General features: G+C 46.3%; 3 protein-coding genes across 11 annotated transcripts in view; 1 reads left to right on the forward strand and 2 right to left on the reverse strand.

The window, feature by feature from the left end:
• The window catches only part of SARNP (SAP domain containing ribonucleoprotein), a 67,522-nt gene extending 57,501 nt beyond the window's left edge, over nucleotides 1-10,021 (reverse strand). For 2 of the 4 annotated variants that reach the window (XR_001107159.3, XM_012450396.3), the window contains exon 1: nucleotides 9,841-10,004. Coding sequence is in view for 3 of the 4 variants with exons in the window: in XM_012450396.3 (XP_012305819.1) it covers nucleotides 9,841-9,876 (36 nt within the window). In the remaining variant the exon portion in view is untranslated. Of the gene's footprint in view, nucleotides 1-7,420; nucleotides 7,474-9,840 lie in introns of all 4 variants that reach the window. The other 2 variants (XM_064377195.1, XM_064377194.1) reach the window with 2 other exon arrangements.
• A 169-nt stretch (nucleotides 10,022-10,190) lies between these two features.
• Nucleotides 10,191-16,945, forward strand: ORMDL2 (ORMDL sphingolipid biosynthesis regulator 2). Of its 3 annotated transcripts, none has more exons than XM_012450397.3 (4): nucleotides 10,191-10,284; nucleotides 11,113-11,287; nucleotides 11,456-11,607; nucleotides 12,354-16,945. In XM_012450397.3, exons 2-4 carry the CDS (start codon nucleotides 11,114-11,116, stop codon nucleotides 12,487-12,489), a joined length of 462 nt encoding a protein of 153 aa, XP_012305820.1. In that variant the 5' UTR covers nucleotides 10,191-10,284; nucleotide 11,113; the 3' UTR covers nucleotides 12,490-16,945. The 3 variants fall into 3 exon arrangements, with proteins under 3 accessions (XP_012305820.1, XP_012305822.1, XP_012305821.1); XM_012450399.2 differs by lacking the exon at nucleotides 10,191-10,284 and adding an exon at nucleotides 10,291-10,412; XM_012450398.2 differs by lacking the exon at nucleotides 10,191-10,284 and having other exon boundaries at nucleotides 10,470-11,287.
• DNAJC14 (DnaJ heat shock protein family (Hsp40) member C14) lies at nucleotides 10,264-22,850 on the reverse strand. Of its 4 annotated transcripts, none has more exons than XM_064377192.1 (7): nucleotides 22,748-22,850; nucleotides 19,267-20,735; nucleotides 15,480-15,586; nucleotides 15,150-15,269; nucleotides 14,665-14,825; nucleotides 14,469-14,571; nucleotides 10,264-14,282 (listed from the first exon to the last, which is right to left on the reverse strand). In XM_064377192.1, exons 2-7 carry the CDS (start codon nucleotides 20,677-20,679, stop codon nucleotides 14,072-14,074), a joined length of 2,115 nt encoding a protein of 704 aa, XP_064233262.1. In that variant the 5' UTR covers nucleotides 20,680-20,735; nucleotides 22,748-22,850; the 3' UTR covers nucleotides 10,264-14,071. The 4 variants fall into 4 exon arrangements, with proteins under 4 accessions (XP_064233262.1, XP_064233261.1, XP_064233259.1 ...); XM_064377191.1 differs by lacking the exon at nucleotides 22,748-22,850 and adding an exon at nucleotides 21,175-21,651; XM_064377189.1 differs by lacking the exon at nucleotides 22,748-22,850 and adding an exon at nucleotides 21,520-21,650.
• Nucleotides 22,851-23,229: the final 379 nt, after the last annotated feature.

The following is a 23,229-nucleotide window of genomic DNA, read 5'->3' on the forward strand; positions in this document are numbered from 1 at the left end:
AAAATTAGTCACATGTGGTAGCACATGCCTGTGGTCCCAGCTACCAGGGAGACTGAGGTGGGAGGAATGCTTGAACCTGGGAGGTCAAGGCTGCTAGGAACTGTGATCATACCACTGTACTGCAGCCTGGACGACATAGCAATACCTGGCTTCAAAAGAATTAATTAATTAATTAATTAACGAACGAACAAATGCATGCATGCATGCATGAATCAATGAATAAGAAACAGATGAATAAAAACATAAAATAGCTGAAAACAATGTAATTTCTTTTTGCACATATTTCAGCATGATTACATAAGCAGAACTAAAATCTTTTAAAACTTAAAATAGGAACTAACATAAAATCTTTAACATTTTTCTAAATTGATTTGATTTTAAAATGTTTTGGCTCCAGCACTCTGGAAGGCCAGAGGTGGGTGGATCACTTGAGTCCAGGAGTTCGAGACCAGCCTAGGCAACATGTTGAAACCCCATCTCTACTAAAAATATACAAAAATTAGCCAGGCATGGTGGCATGCGCCTGTAGTCCCAGCTACTTGAGGGGCTGAGGCCAGAGGATGGCTTGATTCCAGGAAGTCGAGGCTGCAGTGAGCTGAGATCATGCCACTGCACTCCAGCCTGGGTGACATAAGGTGACTCTGTCTCAAAACAAAACATATTTTAACAGGTATACTAAATGAATTTTATGATATGTAAATTATATCTCAGTAAGGCTATTATAAAAAAAATCAGGGGTGTGGTGGCTCACACCAATCCCAGCTCTTTGAGAGGCCAAGGCAGGTGGATCACTTGAGGTCAGGAGTTCAAGACCAGCCTGACTAACACGGTGAAAAATCATCTCTACTAAAAATAATAATAATAATAATACAAAAGTTAGCCAAAAAAAAAAAAGATGCTTTGTGTTGTAAAAAAATAAAAATAAAAAAATCAGCCGAGCACAGTGGCATGTGCCTACTGTCCCAGCTACCTAGGTGGCTGAGGTGGAGAGATCACTTGGGTCTGAGAGATTGAAGCTGCAATGAGCCACGATCATGCCACTGCACTCCAGCCTGGGCAACACAGCAAGATCCTGTCTCAAGAAGAAAACAAACAAACAAAACAGCTAGCTAGGCACAATGGTTCACATCTCTCATTCTAGCACTTTGGGAGGTTGAGGCAGGAGGATCACTTGAGCCTTAGAGTTCAAGACCAGCCTGGGCAACACAGTGAGATGCTGTCTCTCAAAAAATAAAAAATTAGCCAGGCATGGTAGTGCACACTTGTAGTCCTAGTTACTGGGGAGGCTAAGGCAGGGGCATCACTTGAATACAGGAGGTTGAGGCTGCAGTAAGCCATGATCACGCCACTGCACTTCAGCCTGGGAAACAGAGGGAGACCCTGTCTCAAAAAAAAAAAAACAAGTTATAGAACATTCTAAACAGGATACTAACATTAATGTAAAAAATAATACACACACATCTCTGTATAACATATATAAATAAGATGCCTGGAGAAGAAACAGGTAAGTTAACATTGGTTGAATCTGAGAAGAGGAAGCTAGTTTGGGCAAAGTATAGGAATGAAACTTTTTACCATATACTCTTTTGTGAACTTGTGCATAATTACCTATTCAAAAACAAAATTTTTTTTTTGAGATGGAGTCATGCTCTTGTTGCCCAGGCTGGAGCGCAATGGCGCAATCTCAGCTCACCACAACCCCTGCCTCCCAGGTTCAAGCAATTCTCCTGCCTCAGCCTCCTGAGTAGCTGGGATTACAGGCATGCGCCACCACGCCTGGCCAATTTTTGTATTTTTAATAGAGACAAGGTTTCTCCGTGGTCAGGCTGGTCTCAAACTCTCAACCTCGGGTTATGTTGGCCTCCCAAACTGCTGGGATTACAGGTGTGAGCCACCTCACCCAGCCTCAAAAACAACTTTTTAATCTTATTTTTCAGTATCAATAAAACATTCTCCATTTCACCTATCCAACCCACAGAGAAAGGACAGATCAACTTACCCCCATAATACATTTGACAATCATGCATTGCCCCATGATTTCTATTTTTTAATTTTTATTTTGACTCAGGGTTTTGCTCTGTTGCCCAGGCTGGAATGCAGTGGCACGATCATGGCTCACTGCAGCCTCGACCTCCGGTGCTCAAATGATCCTCCTGCCTCAGCCTCCTGTGTAGCTGGGACCACAGGTGTATGCCACCACAACCAGCTAATTTTTTTATTTCCCGTGGAGATGAGGTCTCACTATGTTGCCAAGGCTGCTCTTAAACTCCTAGGCTCAAGTGATCCTCCTGTCTCAGCCTCCCAAAGTGTTGTTTGGGATTATAGGTATGAGCCACTGTGCCCAGCTTGCCCTGTGATTTCTTCTAATTAATTGGTCTTAATTTTTTTTTTTAACTCAGTTTTTCTCTTGTCACCCAGGCTGGAGTGCAGTGACACAATCTCAGCTCACTGCAACCTCTTTCTCTCCAGCTTAAGCAATTCTCCTGCCTCAGCCTCCTGAGTAGTTGGGATTACAGGTGCACACCACCACACCCAGCTAATTTTGTATTTTTAGTAGAGATGGGGTTTCACCTTGGCCAGGCTGGTCTCAAAGTCCTGACCTCAGGCGATCTACCCACCTTGGCCTCTCAAAGTGCTGGGATTATAGGCGTGAGCCACCAGACCTGGCCAAATTTTGATTAAAATATTTTATTAGAAATCTTTTCCACGTTATGTCAACATATAGTTTGTAAATTCTTTGAAGGGAGAGATGTTTTCTATCACCTATAACATGTATGATAGGAATTCAAAATCCTTACAAGGAACCTACTGGTTGGTATTATGATTAGACTTAAAGAAATTCAACAACTTGCTTAAATATCACACAGCTGGCCAGGTGCAATGGCTCATGCCTGTAATTCCAGCAGTTTGGGAGGCTGAGATGGGAGGACTGCTCGAAGCCAGGAGTTTGAGACCAGCCTGGGAAACACAGGGAGACTCTGTCTCTACAGAAAATTTAATAATTAGGGACGGGCGTGGTGGCTCACGCCTGCAATCTCAGCACTTTGGGAGGCCAACGCAGGCAGCTCATGAGGTCAGGAGACTGAGACCATCCTGGCTAACACAGCGAAACCCCATCTCTACTAAAAAAACAAAAAATTAGCTGGGCATGGTGGCACGCACCTATAATCCCTGCTACTCGGGAGGCTGAGGCAGGAGAAATGCTTGAACCTGGGAGGCAGAGGTTTGCAGTGAGCTGAGATCATGCCACTGCACTCCAGCCTGGGCGACAGAGGGAGACTCTGTCTGAAGAAAAAAAAAAAAATTAACAGACAGTTCAGGTGTGGTAGTTGGGAGCAGGGGCTGAGGTGGATCACTTGAGACCACGAAGACTAAGGCTGCAGTGACCCCTGATTGTGCCACTGCACTTTAGCCTGGGAGAAAAAGCAAGATTTTGTCTCAAAAAAAAAAAAAAAAAAAAGCTTGTAAACAGTAAGCCAATATGCCAGCTCAAGTGTCTCTGATTTATACACAATATTAACTGCCGAAGTCTTGGCACTTCTTTTTATTTTTTTGAGATGGAGTCTCACTCTGTTGCCCAGGCTGAAGTGCAGTGGTGTGATCTCGGCTCACTGCAACCTCCACCTCCTGGATTTGAGTGATTCTCCTGCCTCAGCCTCTCAAGTAGGTGAGACTACAGGCACGTGCCACCACGCCCAGCTAATTTCTTTCATATTTTTAGTAGACACAGTGTTTCATCATGTTAGCCAGGATGGTCTCGATCTCCTGACCTTGTGATCCACCCACCTCGGCCTCCCAAAGTGCTGGGATTACAGGTGTGAGCCACCGAGTCTGGCCAGCACTTCTTTCTTTCACTCTCTCCTCCTCAGCCTCCTTGCTAGCTCTTCTTCCACCCAAACCTGCAAATATTCACGAAGATTCCTTCTTTGGGCCTCTTCTCATTCTACTTACATCAAAGGCTAATTCACTTCCTGATCTCAATCAGCGGCAAAGTCTATCAGCATTATCTTTAAAATATATCCAGAATCAAATCCCTTCTCACCACTGCAAATGCTACTACTCCAGTCTTTCTTTCATACAGATTATTGTCACAACTCTTCAGCCCTTGCCTCACTACAGTTTATTCTGAACAAAGTAGCAGAGTGATCTTTTGAAAGTTTAAGTCAGAACATGTCACTCTAGTCAAACATCATCCACTGGTTTCCTATCTCACTAAGGGTAAAAGGCTGAATCCTATCACCTACAAGGCCCTGCGGGTTTGTCCCTCCCCTACCATTACCTTATTACCATTGCTCACTCTGTTAAGCCAAACTGGTCTTCTGCTATTCCTCTAACACTTTAGACATAGCTCATTCCCTCACCTCCTTCAACTCTTTGTATAATCATCTCCTTCTTAATGAGGCCTTCCCTAGTCACCCTACTTAAAATTACAATACCCCTCCCACTGTACTCCCTATTCCCCGTCTCCTATTTTTCTCTATGTGTCTTATCACCATTTCACATACCATACATTTTACTGCCTTCCCTCAGTAAAATACAAGCTTTATGAGAGCAAGGATTTTGTCTGTCTTGTTCACTGCTATATCCCTATCACCCACAGTAACTGGGACATGGCAAGTGCTCCATATTTTCTGAATAAATCCCAAGTCTTCATCATCAGCTTTCAGCTCTTGAGTGAAAGACCTACATTTCCAACTGACTACCTGACATCTCTTCTGCACTAAACTGGCTTCTCCTCCTCCCAACCCAGATTAAAGTTATCACTGCCCAAACCCTAAAGTCACCTTTCATTCTTTCCGTATCTAACTGATCTATAAATACTTAAAATTCTACATCCTAAATGTCTTTCAAATTCATTCCCATTCTTTTGAAATCTTGATATACTTATTCAATTGACAAATAGTTATTGAGCACCTACTGTGTGTCTAGTATTATCTTGGATACAGGGAAATAATCATGAGCAAAACATAGAGTCCTTTCTCATACAGAGCTTACAATCTCGTAGGGAACAAGGCAATCAATGATCAGACCCGTTTTTCGTATTTTCAAATGAGGATAATAGAGGTATTAACCTTATAAGATTATGAGAATTACATCAGTTAATGTACATAAATGGCTTCAAACAATGTTTTGCCACATAATAAATGCTAAGTGTTAGCAATTAATGAAGATAACCATCCTGATGAAATAAAATGAAATAAGGCTGCAGTAGTTGAAGTATGAGTAATTATCCTGGAGAGACTGGCAGGGATATAATTTAAAGGTTTTAAGCAGGGGAATGACTTCTATAATAAACATCTAAGTGGTGAAATCACTCCTGCGACAGATCCTATCTGCCAAGAGAACACAAACTAATCACATCAAGTTCCTCCTTTCGAACTTCCAAAGGCTCCCAGCCCTACTTATCATTACATGACAAGGGTCAGAAATCCTTACACAACTTAGAAAGCCCTTTTCAATACCACTCTGATTTACCTTTATGGTTAGTTTACCTATTTTCCTTTCCAAACTATCTTCAACTACCAACATATTTACTCGCTTTACTTTTCAATACAAATGTCTCACTGTTCTCAGCACTCTGACACTACTACAGCTCTCCTCCCCTCTGCAATACTTCTTTTTTCTGATATTTGACTGGAAATCTGATACTGTTACAGTTCAAGGCATTTTCACCCACAGTTCAATCTCTCTTTCCAACTGTGTTAGAATGGGCCAGGCGCAGTGGCTCACACCTATAATCCAGAGGTCAGGAGTTCGAGACCAGCCGGGCCAACAACATGGTGAAACCCCGTCTCTATTAAAAATACAAAAATTAGCTGGGCGTGGAGGCACGTGCCTATAATCCCAGCTACTAGGGAGGCTGAGGCACTAAACTTGGGAGGTGGAGGTTACAGTGAGCTGAGATCAAGCCACTGCACTCCAGCCTGGGCGACAGAGCAAGGCTCCGTCTCAATTGAAAAAAAAAGAATGACTGTATTTCTACAAAATTCTCACAAATTTGCTGCTGATATGATGTCATGTATCAATTCAGATACATGATACTATGTTTCCTTCCTACTTCGAAGCATATTCCTTTCCTCTGAGGTTCCATACCAAAGCCCAAAATTCTCTTAATGACAATGGACAGATTTTTTTCTTTTTCTTTTTTTTTTTTTGAGACAATGTCTCCCTCTGTCACCCAGGCTGATGTGCAGTGGAGCAATCATCACACAGCTCACTGCAGCCTCAACCTCCCAGGCTCAAGTGATCCTCCCACCTCAGCCTCTCAAGGAGCTGGGACTACAGGTGTGCACCACTACGCCCAGCTAATTTTTTAATCTTTTGTAGAGACAGGGTCGCACTATGTTGCCTAAGCTAGTCTTGAACTCCTGGCCTCAGCCTCCCAAAATGTTGGGATGACAGGTGTCGGTCACTGCTCTGGGACTGCAAGTGTGTGCCACCACGCCCAGCTAATATTTTAATCTTTTGTAGAGAGAGGGTCTCACTATGTTGCCTAAGTTAGTCTCAAACTCCTGGCCTCAGCCTCCCAAAGTGTTGGGATTACAAGTATGGGTCACTGCACTCAGCCGAGATTTTTTTTTAAAGGCAATAAAACCTCAAGTCAACCTAGAAGTCAGGATCATTGCATCAAGATCACCAGTGGAAACAAACATAAACTGTCCTAAATATCAGAATCAAAGGCATGAGTTCTCTTTTTCTTTTCTTTTTTTTTTTTTTAGAGATGGAGTTTCGCTCTTGTTACCCAGGCTGGAGTACAATGGCACAATCTCGGCTCACCGCAACCTCCGCCTCCTGGGTTCAGGCAATTCTCCTGCCTCAGCCTCCTGAGTAGCTGGGATTACAGGCACACACCACCATGCCCAGCTAATTTTTTGTATTTTTAGTAGAGATGGGGTTTCACCATGTTGACCAGGATGGTCTTGATCTCTTGACCTCGTGATCCACCTGCCTCGGCCTCCCAAAGTGCTGGGATTACAGGCGTGAGCCACCGCGCCAGGCCCTCTTTTTTTCTTTTTGAGACGGAGTCTCACTGTCCCCCAGGCTGGAGTGCAGTGGCACGATCTTGGCTCATTGCAACCTCCACCCTGGGGCTCATGCGATTCTTGTGCTTCAGCCTTCCCAGTAGCTGGGACTACAGACACGCACCACCATGCCTGGCTAATTTTTGCATTTTTAGTAGAGGTGGGGTTTTGCCATGTTGCCCAGGCTGGTCTCCAACTCCTGGCCTCAAGCAATCCACCCACCTCAGCCTCCCAAAGTGCTAGGATTACAGGCATGAGCCACCACACCTGGTCAAAGGCATGAGTTCTTAACCAGAGGTCCATGGACTCCTCAGGGCTACAAGGTAGTTTTATGAAGCCCCTCAAACTGCATGCAAAGTACGTGTACATGCCTTTTTCTGGGGAGAGAGGGTCCATACCTTTCATCAGAGTTTCAAAGATATCTGTGACCTCCAAAAGGTTAAGAAGTGCTCTAGAGAAAAAGCAAAGACAAGCAAATATGATTAAAGAGCGAGTCCTTTTTAGGCTGTCAGGAGTGCCTAATGTTCTCTTAGACTGTAACACTGAAATCAGGTCAGAGGACTTTATGTAAAAGTTACTTATCCAGTCAAATACAAGTTTAATATAGATCTGACAAACACAGATTTGATGGAAGGAGGAACTCCATAAACCAACACAATTATAAAAGCAAGTAAGTCATGGGGCAGCTGGTGACTTACTCCAGGGATTTCAAAAATAGGATAAATAGACAGGCGTGGTGGCTCATGCCTGTAATCCCAGCACTTTGGGAGGCCGAGGCGGGCGTATCACAAGGTCAGGAGTTTGACACCAGCCTGGCCAATATGGTGAAACCCCATCTCACTGAAAATATTAAAAATTAGCCAGGCATGGTGGCACGTCCCTGTAGTCCCAGCTGCTCGGGAGGCTGAGGTAGGAGAATCACTTGAACCTGGGAGGTAGACGGAGCAGTGAGCTGAGACTGCACCACTGCACCCCAGCCTGGGCAACACAGTGAGACTCCGTCTCAAAAAAAAAAAAAAAAAAAAAAATACAAATAGGAAGAAAATATTAAGTCTTTTATGCATAGTTCCTTTTTGTCTCATTCAAAAATTCCTTTTCTATTTTTTTTTTTTTTTTTTTTTTTTTTTTTTGAGACGGAGTTTCGCTCTTGTTACCCAGGCTGGAGTGCAATGGCGCAATCTCAGCTCACTGCAACCTCCGCCTCCTGGGTTCAGGCAATTCTCCTGCCTCAGCCTCCTGAGTAGCTGGGATTACAGGCACGCGCCACCGTGCCCAGCTAATTTTTTGTATTTTTAGTAGAGACGGGGTTTCACCATGTTGACCAGGATGGTCTCGATCTCTTGACCTCGTGATCCACCCGCCTCAGCCTCCCAAAGTGCTGGGATTACAGGCGTGAGCCACCGCGCCCGGCCTTTTCTATGTTTTAATAATGGTACAGAAGCATACAATTTCTATAAGTACAGTATATATACACCAAGTGGAGATGATTGCTCAATTTTTCTTTTACTCATCACAGTAACTATCAGGAGACCACTGATACAGTCTATGCATTTCAGTATCACCAAGTTAACAATAACTCGAGAATAACACAAAAACCCACTAACGGAGTTTAGAATCCAAGAGTAAGAAAAACATCAGTTTTCACAGAAAGACTAACTGGGGTCAACTAGTGACTAAAGAAAGGTCCTCTCCCTACCCTTAAGCTTTCTTAACAACAACAAAAACAAACAAAAAAACACTTCAAGCTTTAAAGGATCACTTTTCAGTTTCAGCTGTATCAGCCTGGTTTGTCCAAAACATCTAATAGGAAATCTACCTGTGAAACCAAGGAGAATTAATCAAGATTAGTTTACCCTAAAAGAAAATACTCTTTGAAATTTTCTTTTTAATATATTTTTTAACTTTTTTATCTATCTTAGTTGTTTTCAATCTACCTGAAATAAATACTCTCTCTTCCAGGAAAATAATAATCCAAGTATGAGAAAACTACCAAGATTCTCATAAGACGATTTAAAATAGCTTCTGTGATTCAGTGTCACCCAATGGTAACACCAGGAGATGCAGGGCCCATCGAGATATGAAATGGAACAGAGATAATCTTAACTTTGGAATTGTTTTTCCCAAATACTGCAGGTATGAATTCTCTCTGGTGGTAGGAGATGGTGTGTGAGGAAGGCTGGCAAGTGGAGAACCGCGTGAGAGAACTCGAAAACTTTTAAATCTGAGGTGTCTGTACTTCTAATTCAAGGCCTCCTCAACCCCAGGCTTCTGAGGTGAGACCGATCTTCTGAGAGGCCTTTCCCTGGTTTCAAAATTCTGCCTGGGGGCGTAATTCCACCTAGAAAAGGGGAGTGTCTGGGATCTATTCAAATAGAAACACACAAAAATGCCACCATCTGCTAACAGGCGAATCTCAGCTTCAGAAGACAGACTGGAAACATCATCTCAGGGAAGAAAAAGAGATCCTGGGTCCGACGTGGGGCAAAGAGGAGGGACCAACTGACGTAATGCAGACCAGAAGAGCAACGAGGAGTTTAACAGGTAAAAGGCACTTACACAACCTGGTGGACAAGGGTGACGGACGATACAACGATGAAGGGAACAGAAATAACAAAAAATATATAGCAGTAAAGCCGTGAGGAGAAATGGGAAATTAGGGAAGGCGTAGTGTGGAAGGGTGGCACAAAAGAGCTACGGCGGGAGCCGAGAAACAAAGTAGAAAAGGCTGCAAGGAGAACACGTAGGAGAAGGCGCAAGTCACTCTGCAGAATTCAGTTCCCAGAAAAGTCCAACTCAGCCCTTCCCCGATTCACCGTACCTTCAGCTTATGGAGCTCCACCGTCTCGGTCGCCATCTTGTTACCCCTCACTCCACTAAGCCCCCACTCGCTGCCTCCGCCTCCGGGAGCTCCCGCCTTAGGCGTAGAGATGCAAGGCTGACCAATCGTTGTCACTCTTGCTCCCACTACATACCATCAGCTCTTTCCATTGGTCAATAGCTGACGTCCCTCTTACGTCTCTCGGCAGCTTTCCCCACCTCTTTCAAAAGGTGGGAGAGAGGGGCGGGCACTGTATCTTGCGAACGACAGAAATGGCAACCAATTGTGCGTCTGTATCACAGACCACCAACCAATGGGTGGTGGCAACGCTGATTATGTTCCTCCAATAGGGAAGGGGCAGACGGAGAGGAGTCACTTCCTGGAGACTTCAGATGTGGTAGCCGGTGCCTCGCCCATAACCAGACAGGGATCTGAAGCTGGCAGGTAGGGGCCGCGAAAACTGGAAGGGTTGCTAAGGAAAGATGGTGGGAGGCGAAAGGGGCGCCGAGGAAGCGGTGACTTAAATGCTGAGAAACGAATGCCGAAGGGAGCCCTGAAAAAAACCGACGAACGTGAGAGGAGGAAGCTGGGAGGGCATGGGGCGGGCTTAAGGAACAGGCTGGGGGCTGGGGCGGGCAAGAGCCGCTTCCTAACCAGACATCATCAGCTTTAGAGCTACCACAATTTTAAAGAGCCGAGTTCAGGCTCCATCTCTCGAGACCTTGAGCTCAGGTTCCTTCCTAACCCAATCCAGAAGGCGTAGGCAAGTTGTTGTCGTGCCCCACGCTTGAGAGAAGTAATGGGGATGCTGACTGCTGACATGCCACGGAGGTGAGACAGGGTGGACAAGCCCCAGAGAACAAGGCTGGGACTAGAGCTTTACTCTGTCATCCCTTCTTAGTGGTTCTTCCATGACTTTCTCCTGGAATTTTGGGTGTGCGTGACCTCTTCATGGTTAACTTCTTCAGGAAAGTGAGATATTCCTGTTTCCCTTGCTCCCTGAAGTGAGTGCCCCAAGCCTACGCATACACCTTCATGTTACAGTTGAAGCGTAAAGATCAGTGAAAAAATGACTATGTCTCTAAAATGTAGTGAGGATTCTTCTTGCCTTTTAAAGTTTTCCCCAAGTCTTCAGTTTTTATTTTCTGTGTGATGGGGAAGTTCTTCATTCCCAGTAGAGTTCAGGGAATCTGAGAGACAGCTGGGAGAAAGCTCAAAGAGGGATTGAGAAAACACTGAGTTGGACCCTACCTGATCCCCCATTATGGCTAGGATGAATGTGGGGGTGGCACACAGCGAAGTAAACCCCAACACTCGAGTGATGAATAGCCGAGGCATCTGGCTGGCCTACGTCATCTTGGTAGGACTGCTACATGTGGTTCTACTCAGCATCCCTTTCTTCAGCATTCCTGTTGTCTGGACCCTGACCAACGTCATCCACAACCTGGTGAGCACTCAACCATACCCTTGTACCCATCCCAGAGTTTCCCAACCACAAGCAAAATAAAATTACCAATTGTTTGGGGATTTGTATCTTCCTTTTGGGATCTTAACATAATTCTTGGACTGAAGAACTACTTTCTGCCCCTCACACTACCACCCTCCCTGTTCCCAGGCTATGTATATCTTCCTTCATATGGTGAAAGGGACACCCTTTGAGACTCCTGACCAAGGAAAGGCTCGGCTACTGACACACTGGGAACAAATGGACTATGGGCTCCAGTTTACCTCTTCCCGCAAATTCCTGAGCATCTCTCCTATTGTGCTGTGAGTCTATGAGGGAAATGGGGATATGCTGGGTTAGAAAGAGCTCCAAGAGCCAGGCAGAAAGGTCTATAGGGAAGCTGTTAAAAAGCAGGCTACCCATTTAAAACCCTTTGAAGATATTATGGTATACTAGTTCTAAGCCTACAGAGAGCAATAAAATATAGAAGACAATACTGTAATCAAGTATTCCTTGCTGCCTCCTTGGTAGTAAGGAAATGAAGGGACTAAGATAAGAGCCAAGTAAAACCAAATGATTTTACACTGCCAAAAGAAGTAAATAAAGGCAGAACTGATATTAATCTTCAAAAGCACTGTAGGGTGTGGAAGCAAAGAAGACTCTTAACAGTCATACAGACTGAAATAGCCTCAGCTGTCATTTGCCATGTCATTAACAATGAACAGAAACTGACTTATAGTCTCCAGTTAAAGGTACTATCTCCTGAACCCCAGAGTAAATGTGGTTGATATAGCTGGAATATTTTTAGATACTTTAGGACTACATACAATAAAACTGGTCATTTTAAATAGAAGAGAAAGAACAGGGCACTGCAGTGCATGCCTGGAGTCCCAACTACTTGGGAGGCTATGGCAGAAAGATTGTTTAAGCCCAGGAGTTTGAGGTTGTACTGCACTTATCACATTTATGAATAGCCTCTGCACTCCAACCTGGGAAACAGTGAGAACTGCCTCTTAAAAAAAAATAGAGAGAAGGCTACCCTCACTCACCCTATTTTTTCTCTCCCCAGCTATCTCCTGGCCAGCTTCTATACCAAATATGATGCTGCACACTTCCTCATCAACACAGCCTCATTGCTCAGTGTACTGCTGCCAAAGTTGCCCCAGTTCCATGGGGTTCGTGTCTTCGGCATCAATAAATACTGAGGGATGGGTTTTGGGACAGCTCCATGGGCATGGGGAAGGCACTGAAACAGAGGACTATAAAAAATCTTTCTCTTCTCCATACCATCTTCTACATCTTGAAAGCCTGAGAACTATGCAACCTTTCCCAGACTCCCAAGAAAAGAAGAGATTGGCAAATGGGGCTTCTAGGCCCAGTACTGCTAGCGGCAAGTTTCTTTACCGGGTGAAGTAAGGGCCAGATCACTCTCCTCTATAGCAGGAAGCCATTTGGGCAGCTTGTTTGATGATTACATCTTTCCATATCTTCTACACCTACCACCTTCCAGCTCTGTTTTGCTGTGTATTTTTCTTCTAATAATTTTTTTCAGCTATGGCTGCAGTTTAATCAGGAGGATGGGTAGAGAGCTGTCCTCATAAGGCTGGCGGGGGCGGGGGCGGAGGAAGATGGAATACCGACCTAATGTAAAAAACTTAAAGCAATTCTCCAGTCCCTTCTACTTTGGTCCAGTAAGAGATGCTCTTCACTCTAAGCTTAACACTTAGTAAGGAACAGATTCTCAAATGAGGAAAAGGGCTCCAGCTGTATGGGCAAAAAAGAGGGAAGATACAGGTTGCCAGTTATACATTTATAGAAAGATAATCCCCTGGCTTTAAATAGATATGTACATACAAATATGAACAAACTTAAAAAAAAATACAAACCCTTGGATCACAAGGGGGCTTCTGGGAACCCCCATATCCTTCCCCTTCACCCAAGGGCAGTGGGCATGAATCTACTTTTTAAAAATGATTCATTTTGGCCATCCTTACAGAAAACAGCCTGAAATTGGGTGATTTACCCAAAAAGTGAAAGTTGAGGGATTCAACTTCAATTCAGTTTCCACTCTGAACTCTGTGTATCTCCTATCATTAGGGCTACATGCTTTCTTGTTTTGTCTTTTAACTATTATATCAGGGAAAAGGAGAGGACTCCCGCCTGAAATGGGTCAGGAAAGAAGATAGACTTGTACCTTTAAAGGGCAGGAAAAAGTGTCATCTGCTCTAAAAGCAAATGACAAGACAAAGGCATACAGACTCCAGGGAAATACCCAGTTCCCACACCTCAAAGGGATACATTGTCCAGCCCAGGTCCAGGCCCTAGGTTCTTTACTCTAGCTACCCCCTATTTCTTTGGTATCATCAAAAGACAAGATTCAGGCCAGGCATGGTAGCTCATGCCTGTAATCTAGCACTTTGGGAGGCCAAGATGGGTGGATCACCTGAGCTCAGGAGTTCGAGACCAGCCTGGGCAACATGGTAAAAACACCGTCTCTACTGAAAATACAAAAAAAAAAATTAGCCTGGCCAGGCATGGGGTGCACGCCTATAATCCTAGCTACTCGGGAGGCTGAGATGGGACAACTGCTTGAACCCAGGAGACGGAAGTTGCAGTGAGCTGAGATTGTGCCACTGCACTCCAGCTGGGCAACAAAGCAAGACTCCATCTCAAAAAAAAAAAAGATTCAGTTCCTGGGTGCTGGGGGAGGAGGGACAAATCAAACTCCATCCTGTGCTGTATACATCCTTTTGACTCCCTGACATTGATTTGAGGAAAGAGAAGGTATCAGCGTTGGAAGGGCCTCCTCACTTTCTTCCGCCGCTTCGTTTTGGCTTCTCCCTTGGGTACTGTGCTGTTGGGCTTAGAGGCTGCAGTGGCTCCAGGGCCAGGCTGAGGAGCTGCAAAGAAATTCCCATTGGGCATCTGCCCTGGGGGTACTTGAAAGATCCGGCTCAAGAAATCCTGGAGATCAGCAGGAGGAGCATCTGGGGTAGCTCTGAGATAAAACAGAAGAAATGATAAGGCAAGAGATGTTAGAGTTATATGGTTACCTAAGTTAGATATACTTATCAGTTCCCAAACTTCCTAGAAAACAAGGCCCCTAGATTTCCTAAAGTAGGTCATCTGAAACCATATTCAAAACTGAAATAGTTGATAGATTATTGATAGAAGTACCACCTACCTCTGCCGGCCACTGTTGCCTGGAATCCGAGAACCAAATGAGATGTGATAGGGGACTCTGTGGGTATCTGGGGAGATACCTACACGCTGGCATCCAGCCCACTCTATAAACATGAGAAATAGCCAAAACTTCGCAGTTTAGATCACATAAAAGATCAGGAAGTATTAGGCTGTATTTCTAGAGGACAGAAGAGTACCTGTGATGTCATACACCTTTCCATCCATCACGGCAAAGTAGGTGATCTTGAGACCCAACATGCTTGACTCTGCCCAGAAGTCTCCTTCCTCAGCAGGATGTAGCCTATTACACTTAGCACAGTATCTGGCACTCTTAAGTTCCCGGTCCATTTCAAACCTCCTGCAACCAACAAAAGGATAGTTGCTTAATAATTTATCAAGCCTACCTAGAGCATTGCTAGTAGTCTCATTATTATTCACAAATAGGGCTCAAACAACTAAAATTACCTCCACTTAGTTATTTCATATGCCTTAAACTAAATTCTATCTTAAAGCTACTTTTTCTTAGTGCTAATTCAATTCGTCAGTCTCTTGACAATATGATAAAGGTAGAAACTTAAGGGTCTTTTTACTAATTATGAGATACAGATGTAATTCTAGGAAGATCTTTGGTTACTTAATGCCTGAGCTGTGATTGTCCCATCCCTCTCCTCCTATTTTATACCTATGCTTTCCTTGGCATCGGCTACACATCATAGTATTCATTGCCTCCTTGAGGTCATCTTGCAGCTTGGACAGAAACTCATTTACTGACCGGCTCAGCTCATTCTCTGCCATTCGTTTCCTAAGAGAAGAAACGCTTTGTAAGTCAGAAGGTATTGAGGGAGGGACAAAAGGAAACACATCAATTGGCCTCTTGAGGCTCCTGTCTAGCTAGAAAGACAAGTGACTTCAGTTCTCTCCACCTCAAAGAGCCTCCATCCCCAAGTCCAGATGCCTCTCCTATTGAGGATTTTTCATTTACCATTATCACAATTTCCCATCTCCAACTTACATCTCATATTCCTTTCGCTTTTCAGCATTGCTGACAATGTCCCAAGCTGCTCGCAAAACCTTGAAGGCCTCCTCAGCCCGGGGATGATGATTTTTGTCAGGATGAACCTACCAAGACAGAGAGATTTCATTACAAATCCATTCCAGCCCTCTCCCCACGTTGAGTCTGTTTTCATATCAAAGGATTCTCTTTCATCACCCTTTTGAAGAGTTAGTGTAAATGATTAATTGCTCTGGCTCTGCAGATAGATGTGGTTCAATTCACAGCTCTGTTAATTAGCTACATTACCTTGAATATCTATGGGTTTTTTTTCTTTTTGAGACAAGGTCTCACTGTGTTGCCCAGGCTGGAGGGCAGTGGCGGGATCTCAGCTCACTGCAACCTCTGACTCCCAGGTTTTAGCAATTCTGCCTCAACCTCTCTAGTAGGTGGGATTATAGATGTGCGCCACCACGCCCAGCTAATTTTTTTGTATTTTCAGTGGAGATGGGGTTTCACCTAGTTGGCCAATCTGGTCTCAAACTTCTAACCTCAAGTGAACCTCCCGCCTCGGCCTCCCAAAGTGCTGGGATTACAGGCATGAGCCACTGCACCTAGCCTGAATATCTATCATTGACTGTTGGGAGGATTAAATAAAAATAAATATGAAGTATGTAGCAAAGAATCAGGTACTAGGGTGGATTCATCATCCCAGTTTGCCTGAGACTGTCCCAGTTTTAGCACTGAAAAGTCCCATGCCTCTAGAAACTCCTCAGTCTCAGATGCATAGGGACGGTTGGTCTCCGGCACTCACATATATCAGTCATAAAATAAGAGTTCCAAAGATGTTATATGTTGAAACTCTGTTTTTGTTTTGAGATGGAGTTTCCCTCTTGTTGCCTTGGCTGGAGTGCAATGGCATGATCTTGCAACCTCCTCTGCCCAGGTTGAAGCAATTCTCCTGCCTCAGCCTCCTGAGTAGCTGGGATTACAGGTACACATCACTACACTTGCTTAATTTTGTATTTTTGTAGAGATGGGGTTTCTCCATGTTGGTCAGGCTGGTCTCAAACTCCTGACCTCAGGTAATCTGCCCACCTCGGCCTCCCAAAGTGCTGGGATTATAGGCATGAGCCATTGGACCAGGCCTGGAACTCATTCTTTTAAAACTAGAAAATTCTCATATCCAAAACTTCCTACAGTGATCTGCAGTCCCAGAAATGAAACGGCATTATCATGGTCTCGGAGGCTTTTTATATACTTTTCTCCAAGACAAATAACATCCTCTCTTCCTACAGCTTCCTGATTGTACCCATCCCCATTTCTCAGAAATACAGAGATAAAGCTAGTCTCCTGACTGTTGCCAAACAACTAAATACTGTTAAATTTCTGACATTCCTAAGCTAACTGAACAGCCTTTTAGTCATGTTCACACTGGGGCCTAGTAAGGCACTGAGGGGGTTCAATAAAAGCCCAGATACACTCTGGTCCAGGACAAGAGAGATATTTGGGGTATAGGGATAGATGTTTTGAGGGTAGGGGAACTTAACTACATCTCTACTCCAAGAGAAAATGAGAATTTTTGTTAAGAATATTCTTGGCCGGGCGCGGTGGCTCACGCTTGTAATCCCAGCACTTTGGGAGGCTAAGGCAGGTGGATCATGGGGTCAAGAGATCGAGACCATCCTGCCCAACACAGTAAAACCCCATCTCTACTAAAATACAAAAATTAGCTGGGCATGGTGGCGTGCACCTGTAGTCCCAGCTACTCAGGAGGCTGAGGCAGGAGAATTGCTTGAAGCCAGGAGGCGGAGGTTGCAGTGAGCTGAGATCACACCACTGCAATCCAGCCTGGCACCCGGCAAAAGAGCGAGACTCTGTCTTAAAAAAAAAAAAAAAAGAATAATATTCTCAGGCTGGGCGAGGTGGCTAACACCTGTAATCCCAGCACTGGGAGGCCAAGGCGGGTGGATCACCTGAGGTCAGGAGTTGGAGACCAGCCTGACCAACATGGAGAAACCCCATCTCTACTAAAAATACAAAATTAACCAAGCATAGTGGCACATGCCTGTTATCCCAACTGCTCAGGAGGCTGAGGCAGGGGAATCACTTGAACCCAGGAGGCGGAGGTTGCGGTGAGCCCAGATCACACTATTGCACTCCAGCCTTGGCAGAAGAGCGAAACTCAGTCTTAAAAAAAAGAATAATACTGTCCAAAACAGGATGTCTGCTAAAAGAAAGTGAGAAAACAGTTCTACTATTAGAATTAGTAACAATGAGAGTTAACAATTGTTTACCCACTCTAAGAATACAGCAGAGGCCGGGCACAGTGGCTCATGCCTGTAATCCCAGCACTCTGGAAGGCCGAGGCAGGCAGATTACTTGAGTCCAGGAGTTCGAGATCAGGCTAGGCAAACAGCGAAACCCCATCTCTACTAAAAATACAAAAAATTAGCCTGGTGTGGTGGTGCATGCCTGTAGTCTCAGCTACTCAGGAAGCTGAGGTGGAAGAATCACTTGAGATCGTGCCAGTGTACTCTAGCCTGGGGAACTGGAGTGAGACCCTGTCTCAAAAAAAAAAGAATACACCAAGCTACCTACAAAGGAGCAGACATTTCCCAGCAAACTAATTCAGTCCTTTGGCGAGTTACAAGCATGGTGTTTTACTGTACCTTTAATCATTAATGGAAACTTTAGTTGCCCACTCCTAAAGTCATGCAGCCACTGAGGTAATTTGCACACTGTGATGTTGTTACTAGTACAGCTCCATACGCTGAGCTCCATGCACTCCAGTGAAAGTAGGCCGCCAATTTACACACTTATATTCATAATATAGTTTTATTTGTACAGAAATAGCAGTAACAATCTGGTATCTAATAATAGTAACCTAATATCTACTTCTAATGCAATTCAATTGCATGCTTGGATTAAACCATTTTCCTCAAGCATACGGTGCATCACAACTCCCATCTGCACACCCTCTTATCATTAAAAGCAACCATATTTTCATGTATGACATATATATGCATACACCTATGATTTATGTTCCATTTTCCTTCCCTCTTCTATTCTGAGTTGCTGATCCTGAAACAGCCGGTTTTCTCCTACCTGGTGCTAAAATACTTACTCACATGCACTCCCTGACCCTCCCACACTAGGTCCTTATTTGCTTCTCTGGGAGAAATAGTTGGGTTACCCCATGTTTAAAAAAAAAAAACCTCATTTGTTCAGGGAAGAGCAACTGAGGTGCTCTCTGAATAGGTCTTTTTCCCATTCTAGATATTCCAGGTGAGTGATTTCCTGAGGTGCTCTCTGAATAGGTCTTTTTCCCATTCTAGATATTCCAGGTGAGTGATTTCTATACTGCCTAATGTACCAGGTTCAAAAAACTATAGCTCATGACAGGAAACAAAATGGAGGGAAGATCAGAACCCATAGTGGAGGGGAAAATGCCCCTCTTTTTTTTTTTTTTTCTTTTTTTCTGAGACATGGTCTGGCTTTTGAAGTGGCATGATTCTGGCTCATTGCAGCCTCAACCTCCTGGACTCAACTGATCCTTCCACATCAGTCTCCCAAGTAGCTGGGACTACAGGCATGCACCACCAAGCCCGGCCTCTCAAAGTGCTGGGATTACAGGTGTAAGCCACTGCATCTGACCCAAAAAGTCTTTATGACTCTTTCCTAAGAATATGTTAACCTTCACCTTCCCATTAACTTTCCTCTCTGCCTGCCTTTTATTCTACTTTCCCTAAAATTGGAATAGAAAATATGGGAACAAAAGAGGAACAAGAAACAGAAGGGTACTCACCATCACTGCCAGCTGTCTATAGGCCTTCTTCAGTTCAACATCTGATGCTGTGGCCTCAACCCCCAGTACATGGAAAGGGTTTAGCTCATCCTCAGGAACCCCAGCCATGGTCAAGAGTCGAGCCACTTCCTCTTCAGGCTGGCAGTAGCGCCCACTAGCTACAGATGCATTCCCTTGCCTATTAGTACTCTGCTTGACCCAAGGCAACTCCAGCCAGCCCCACTGAACTGTTCTTACCAGCTGCTGCCATGGCCTGCTATCTCTCAGCAGAGTCATGCAACGCTGCAAGGCTGGAGAATCCAGCCAAGAGAAGAGCCAGGTGGCCTTATTCCTCCAGCCTAACCGGTCACCTAGTCCCACCAGAAACCGCCAGCCCAACTGTAGAAAGCCCAAAAAGAGGGTGAGAGCCAGGAGCAGCAAAGCACCCAGCAGCCTAAGAAAACGGGTAAACAGACTTAAGCCATAGTAAAACCCCTGGCTTAGAAACTGAAACATGACCTGGGCCCAGCCCCCGAGCCACCCTGTCCAGACTCCCACCCAAACTCGAAAAAGGTCCAAATCACTGCTTTTCAGCTGCCTGCATGCATAGATGAGATGGCCACAAGTTTCTACATACTCTCCCACCAATACCAGTAATTCAATCAGCCACCAAAAGCCTGCCTGTCCAAGTTGACATAGTTCCTCAGCTCCCCACAATCCCAGGCCTCTGCGCTTATCTGTCTGACTTCGTTTCCGGCCCAGTCGATGTCGACCAGGAGACCTGGGATCCCTACGTAGACCCTCCCGACTATCCTCCTTCGTTGGAAAGCGGTGTCGCTGTCTCCGGGATGGAGGTTTCTTTCCGCTGGACACATGTGAAAAATAATTGGAGAACTTAAGAGATTCTTCATCATCATATTCCTCTTCCAACTCTTCATCTTCCCCGAAAGATGGAGAGGTACAGTGGTGGCAAAAGTTGCTAGAAGAGCCATCTCCTCCCTCAGAGTAAGGCCCTTCTGGAATTCCAGGGGTTCCCTGGCAGTTGCAAGCAGATGGAATGGAAAGAAAAGAAGGGTTCCCATCCTCCTGGTACACAGCCTCGTTTTCTTTTGAGAGTTCCTGGTCCACTCCTGACTCTTCTTCTGAAGATGCCTCACTCTGATCAGGGTCTTCTGCCTCTCTAGGTGGTCCTGGACCCCTTGGGGGGCCATGGCTTGGGTCCGACCAGTGGGCTGGGTTTGGGTGCTGTGTGTACTTAGGACCAGAGTGCTCTGTGAGGCAGTGGGTACCGTTAGGAGCAGTCCCTGCGTAGTCCCTGAGTCCTGAGAATGAAGGTATTTCAGGGTCCACGGAGGGTCCTAAAGTCCTGAGGGAGGCACCACTACTGTGGTGGGCTCTGCACAACCCTCCTTCTCCGGGGTGCTTCTGGGCCATGACCCCGGGGCTTCCTGAGGGTCTTAGGTCACGGCCATCATGGTGTGTTCTGATGCCTGTAACAGATACCAAGGTGGGGACGGTCAAGGATGGGACCAAGGAATTAAACAATCTTAAATAGTGGACATATTTAATACATCCACCGCCCTTGTTTTCCTAAGTTCTTTTGGGGCATTCGGTATTCTTAGCAATAAGCCAAAACTAGACTCACCAAAACCCTGCTTGCTGCTTGCTCCCTCCCCTCCTCGCTGCTTGCTCCCTCCCCTCCTCCAAATCACTTAAGTTTTTCTTCTTTCCCCAGAAAACTATAATCTTCAAGAGGGAGGTACCGTAAAGGGTGTGGTCGGGGGAAGAGAGGGTCACTCTTAGGAAAAAGGGAAAGACGGCCGGCCGGAAAGGGGGCAACAAACAGCTGGTAAAGGGTGGGGACCGTGCGGCCCAAGAGGAAAACCTGAGGACGCAGCTTAGCACTGCCCCTAAGACCAGGGAACCCACCGGTTGTGTAGAAGGGAAGAAGTGGGCGGGCGCGGTGGCTCACGCCTGTAATCCCAGCACTTTGGGAGGCTGAGGCGGGCGGACCACGAGGTCAGTAGTTCGAGACCAGCCTGGACAACATGGTGAAACCCATCTCTGCTAAAAAAACAAAAATTACCCGGGCGTGGTGGCGAGCGCCTGTAATCCCAGCTACTCAGGAGGCTGAGGCAGGAGAATCGCTTGAACCCGGGAAGCGGAGGTTGCAGTGAGCAGAGATCGCGCCACTGCATTCCACCCTGGGCGACAGAGCGAGAAACTCTGTCTTACAAAAAAACAGAAGAAGAAGAAGGGACTAAGGTAACGTACCGAAGAACGGCGGTAACTCCTCCCCCTCGAGCCGCAAGGCCTGAGGCCAGGGGGAGCTATGAGAGCCGCTCTCCCGGCTCCGCCCCCCGTTCACGCTCTGCTTCCGCCTTCCGTCCCCGCCGCCGCCGACCAGAGCCTACTTCCACTTCCGGGGTCACCCGGGAAGCGACTGGAAGGAAAAGAAACAGTGGTTGGCGGAGAGGCGAGCCAGTCCAGCTAGCGCTGGGTAGAATCCAAGGAGGTGGTCCTAAGGAAGTACCGGCCCCGCCCTTTAAAGGGCCTTTTGGTGCTTCCCTCAGCGTGTGGGAATAGGATTCCCGCAGGTTGGTAGGTGGGCTCTGCACCAATGCCTGCAGACTAGGGGCAGACTCTCAGGATTGCTCTGGCTGTTCCTAGGCTTTGTATTCCTGGGGCATGGAGGGCAGCCACCGAACCACACATAGTCTGTTTCTCTTGCACACAAAACCAGGGAGCTCAGAAGTCTGCCCTGATCCCTTTCGTGCCGGCTGCTGCGATAACAGAGGCCCCTTTGTATCCTGCGGAGGTGGAGCAGAAGAGAGGGTCCCCGGGACTGGCCTCCTCCCTAGCCCCGCAGCACTGCGTCTCCTTTCACAACAACCCACGGCCTCCCCTGCGCCTGACCTAGCTGGTGAGCTACCCCTAATAACTGCAGCTCCCACGGCCTGGATCCGCCCCTCTGGATGCAGCTCCCCAGGCCCGATCGCCGAGCGGTGCCTAGGAACTGGGAGCGTAACTCAGCTAGGCTCAGAACCTAAGCTGAGAGCCAAAGAACACTGAACTTATCTACATGCTGCTTGACATCTCATCTGCATACCAGGCTATTTGGTCGACGTTCACATGCGCCCTGCCCCCACGTAGACTCAGCTGGGTTCCCTCTTTGTTGATCCCCTGCACACGCCTCTAGCCTTACAGCTCTCCTGTCAGTGCCCCTTCCAGGCCCCGTCTTGATCCGAAAGTTTTTCCACACATGAACCCCCAGCTGGCGCTCCCAGACCAGCAAAGCCCCTTCCCTAGGTCCCCAATCCCGACCACCCGGTACTCCAGAAGACAATACTCCAATTCTCTGGGAAGTGGAAGAAACCAAGCTGGAGCCGGGGGGGCGCTGGGACCCTTATTGGGGCTTTGAGCCCTTCCAGTTGTCGAGTCATCTCCTAAGTATTCGAAGACCCTTCCCCAAAACTCTTGGGATGACCCTCAAGACTCTTACCTGCTATATAGTTGGGGGTCTCTGGTCCTGGACTAGAGCAGTAGGCAACCTGTGTCCCCCCACATATAGGGGAAAGACTTGGAGGGGCTTGCCTTGTGATGTCACTGCCCCCCCCCACGCTCCTACCGCGCGCGCGCGCGCGCGCACACACACACACACACGCGCGGACACACACCCTGTCTCCTTTCTCCACCCCCCAAACTACACACACACACCCTGTCTCCTTTCTCCACCCCACAAGCTAGTTGAATTTAGCTCTATCTTGGGCTAGAGCTAGGGCCTGGGCTGCGATTTGAAAGAGCTTAGGGGTCAACAAACAGAGTGGCCATGAGGGTGCCTTCGACTGACAGCCACCCTGGCGCCTAGGACATCCGGGCGGGGATGCAGCTGGGGATCTAGGGAAGCACTTCCACCCCGTCCTCTCCTCAACCCTGGTAGGGTGGTAAGTAGTTAGCACCCCCTCCCCAAACCCCCCCCCCTTG

Source organism: Aotus nancymaae, unplaced genomic scaffold (assembly GCF_030222135.1).
Source record: "Aotus nancymaae isolate 86718 unplaced genomic scaffold, 86718_ANA_hifiasm-v0.15.2.pri h1tg000016l, whole genome shotgun sequence".
Lineage (NCBI taxonomy): Eukaryota > Metazoa > Chordata > Mammalia > Primates > Aotidae > Aotus > Aotus nancymaae.

What these genes read in the sequence shown, in the direction of transcription:
- ORMDL2 (XM_012450398.2), top strand. Translation starts at nt 11,105, where the DNA reads ATGGCTAGGATGAATGTGGGGGTGGCACACAGCGAAGTAAACCCCAAC. An exon ending in CCAACGTCATCCACAACCTG is followed by an intron (nt 11,288 to 11,455) that starts GTGAGCACTCAA and finishes CCCTGTTCCCAG; the next exon opens with GCTATGTATATCTTCCTTCA. An exon ending in AGCATCTCTCCTATTGTGCT is followed by an intron (nt 11,608 to 12,353) that starts GTGAGTCTATGA and finishes TTCTCTCCCCAG; the next exon opens with CTATCTCCTGGCCAGCTTCT.
- DNAJC14 (XM_064377188.1), bottom strand. Translation starts at nt 21,443, where the DNA reads ATGCAGTGGCGCGATCTCTGCTCACTGCAACCTCCGCTTCCCGGGTTC. An exon ending in ATAGACAGCTGGCAGTGATG is followed by an intron (nt 15,587 to 19,266) that starts GTGAGTACCCTT and finishes CTGTCTTGGTAG; the next exon opens with GTTCATCCTGACAAAAATCA. An exon ending in AAAGGTGTATGACATCACAG is followed by an intron (nt 14,572 to 14,664) that starts GTACTCTTCTGT and finishes TCATGTTTATAG; the next exon opens with AGTGGGCTGGATGCCAGCGT.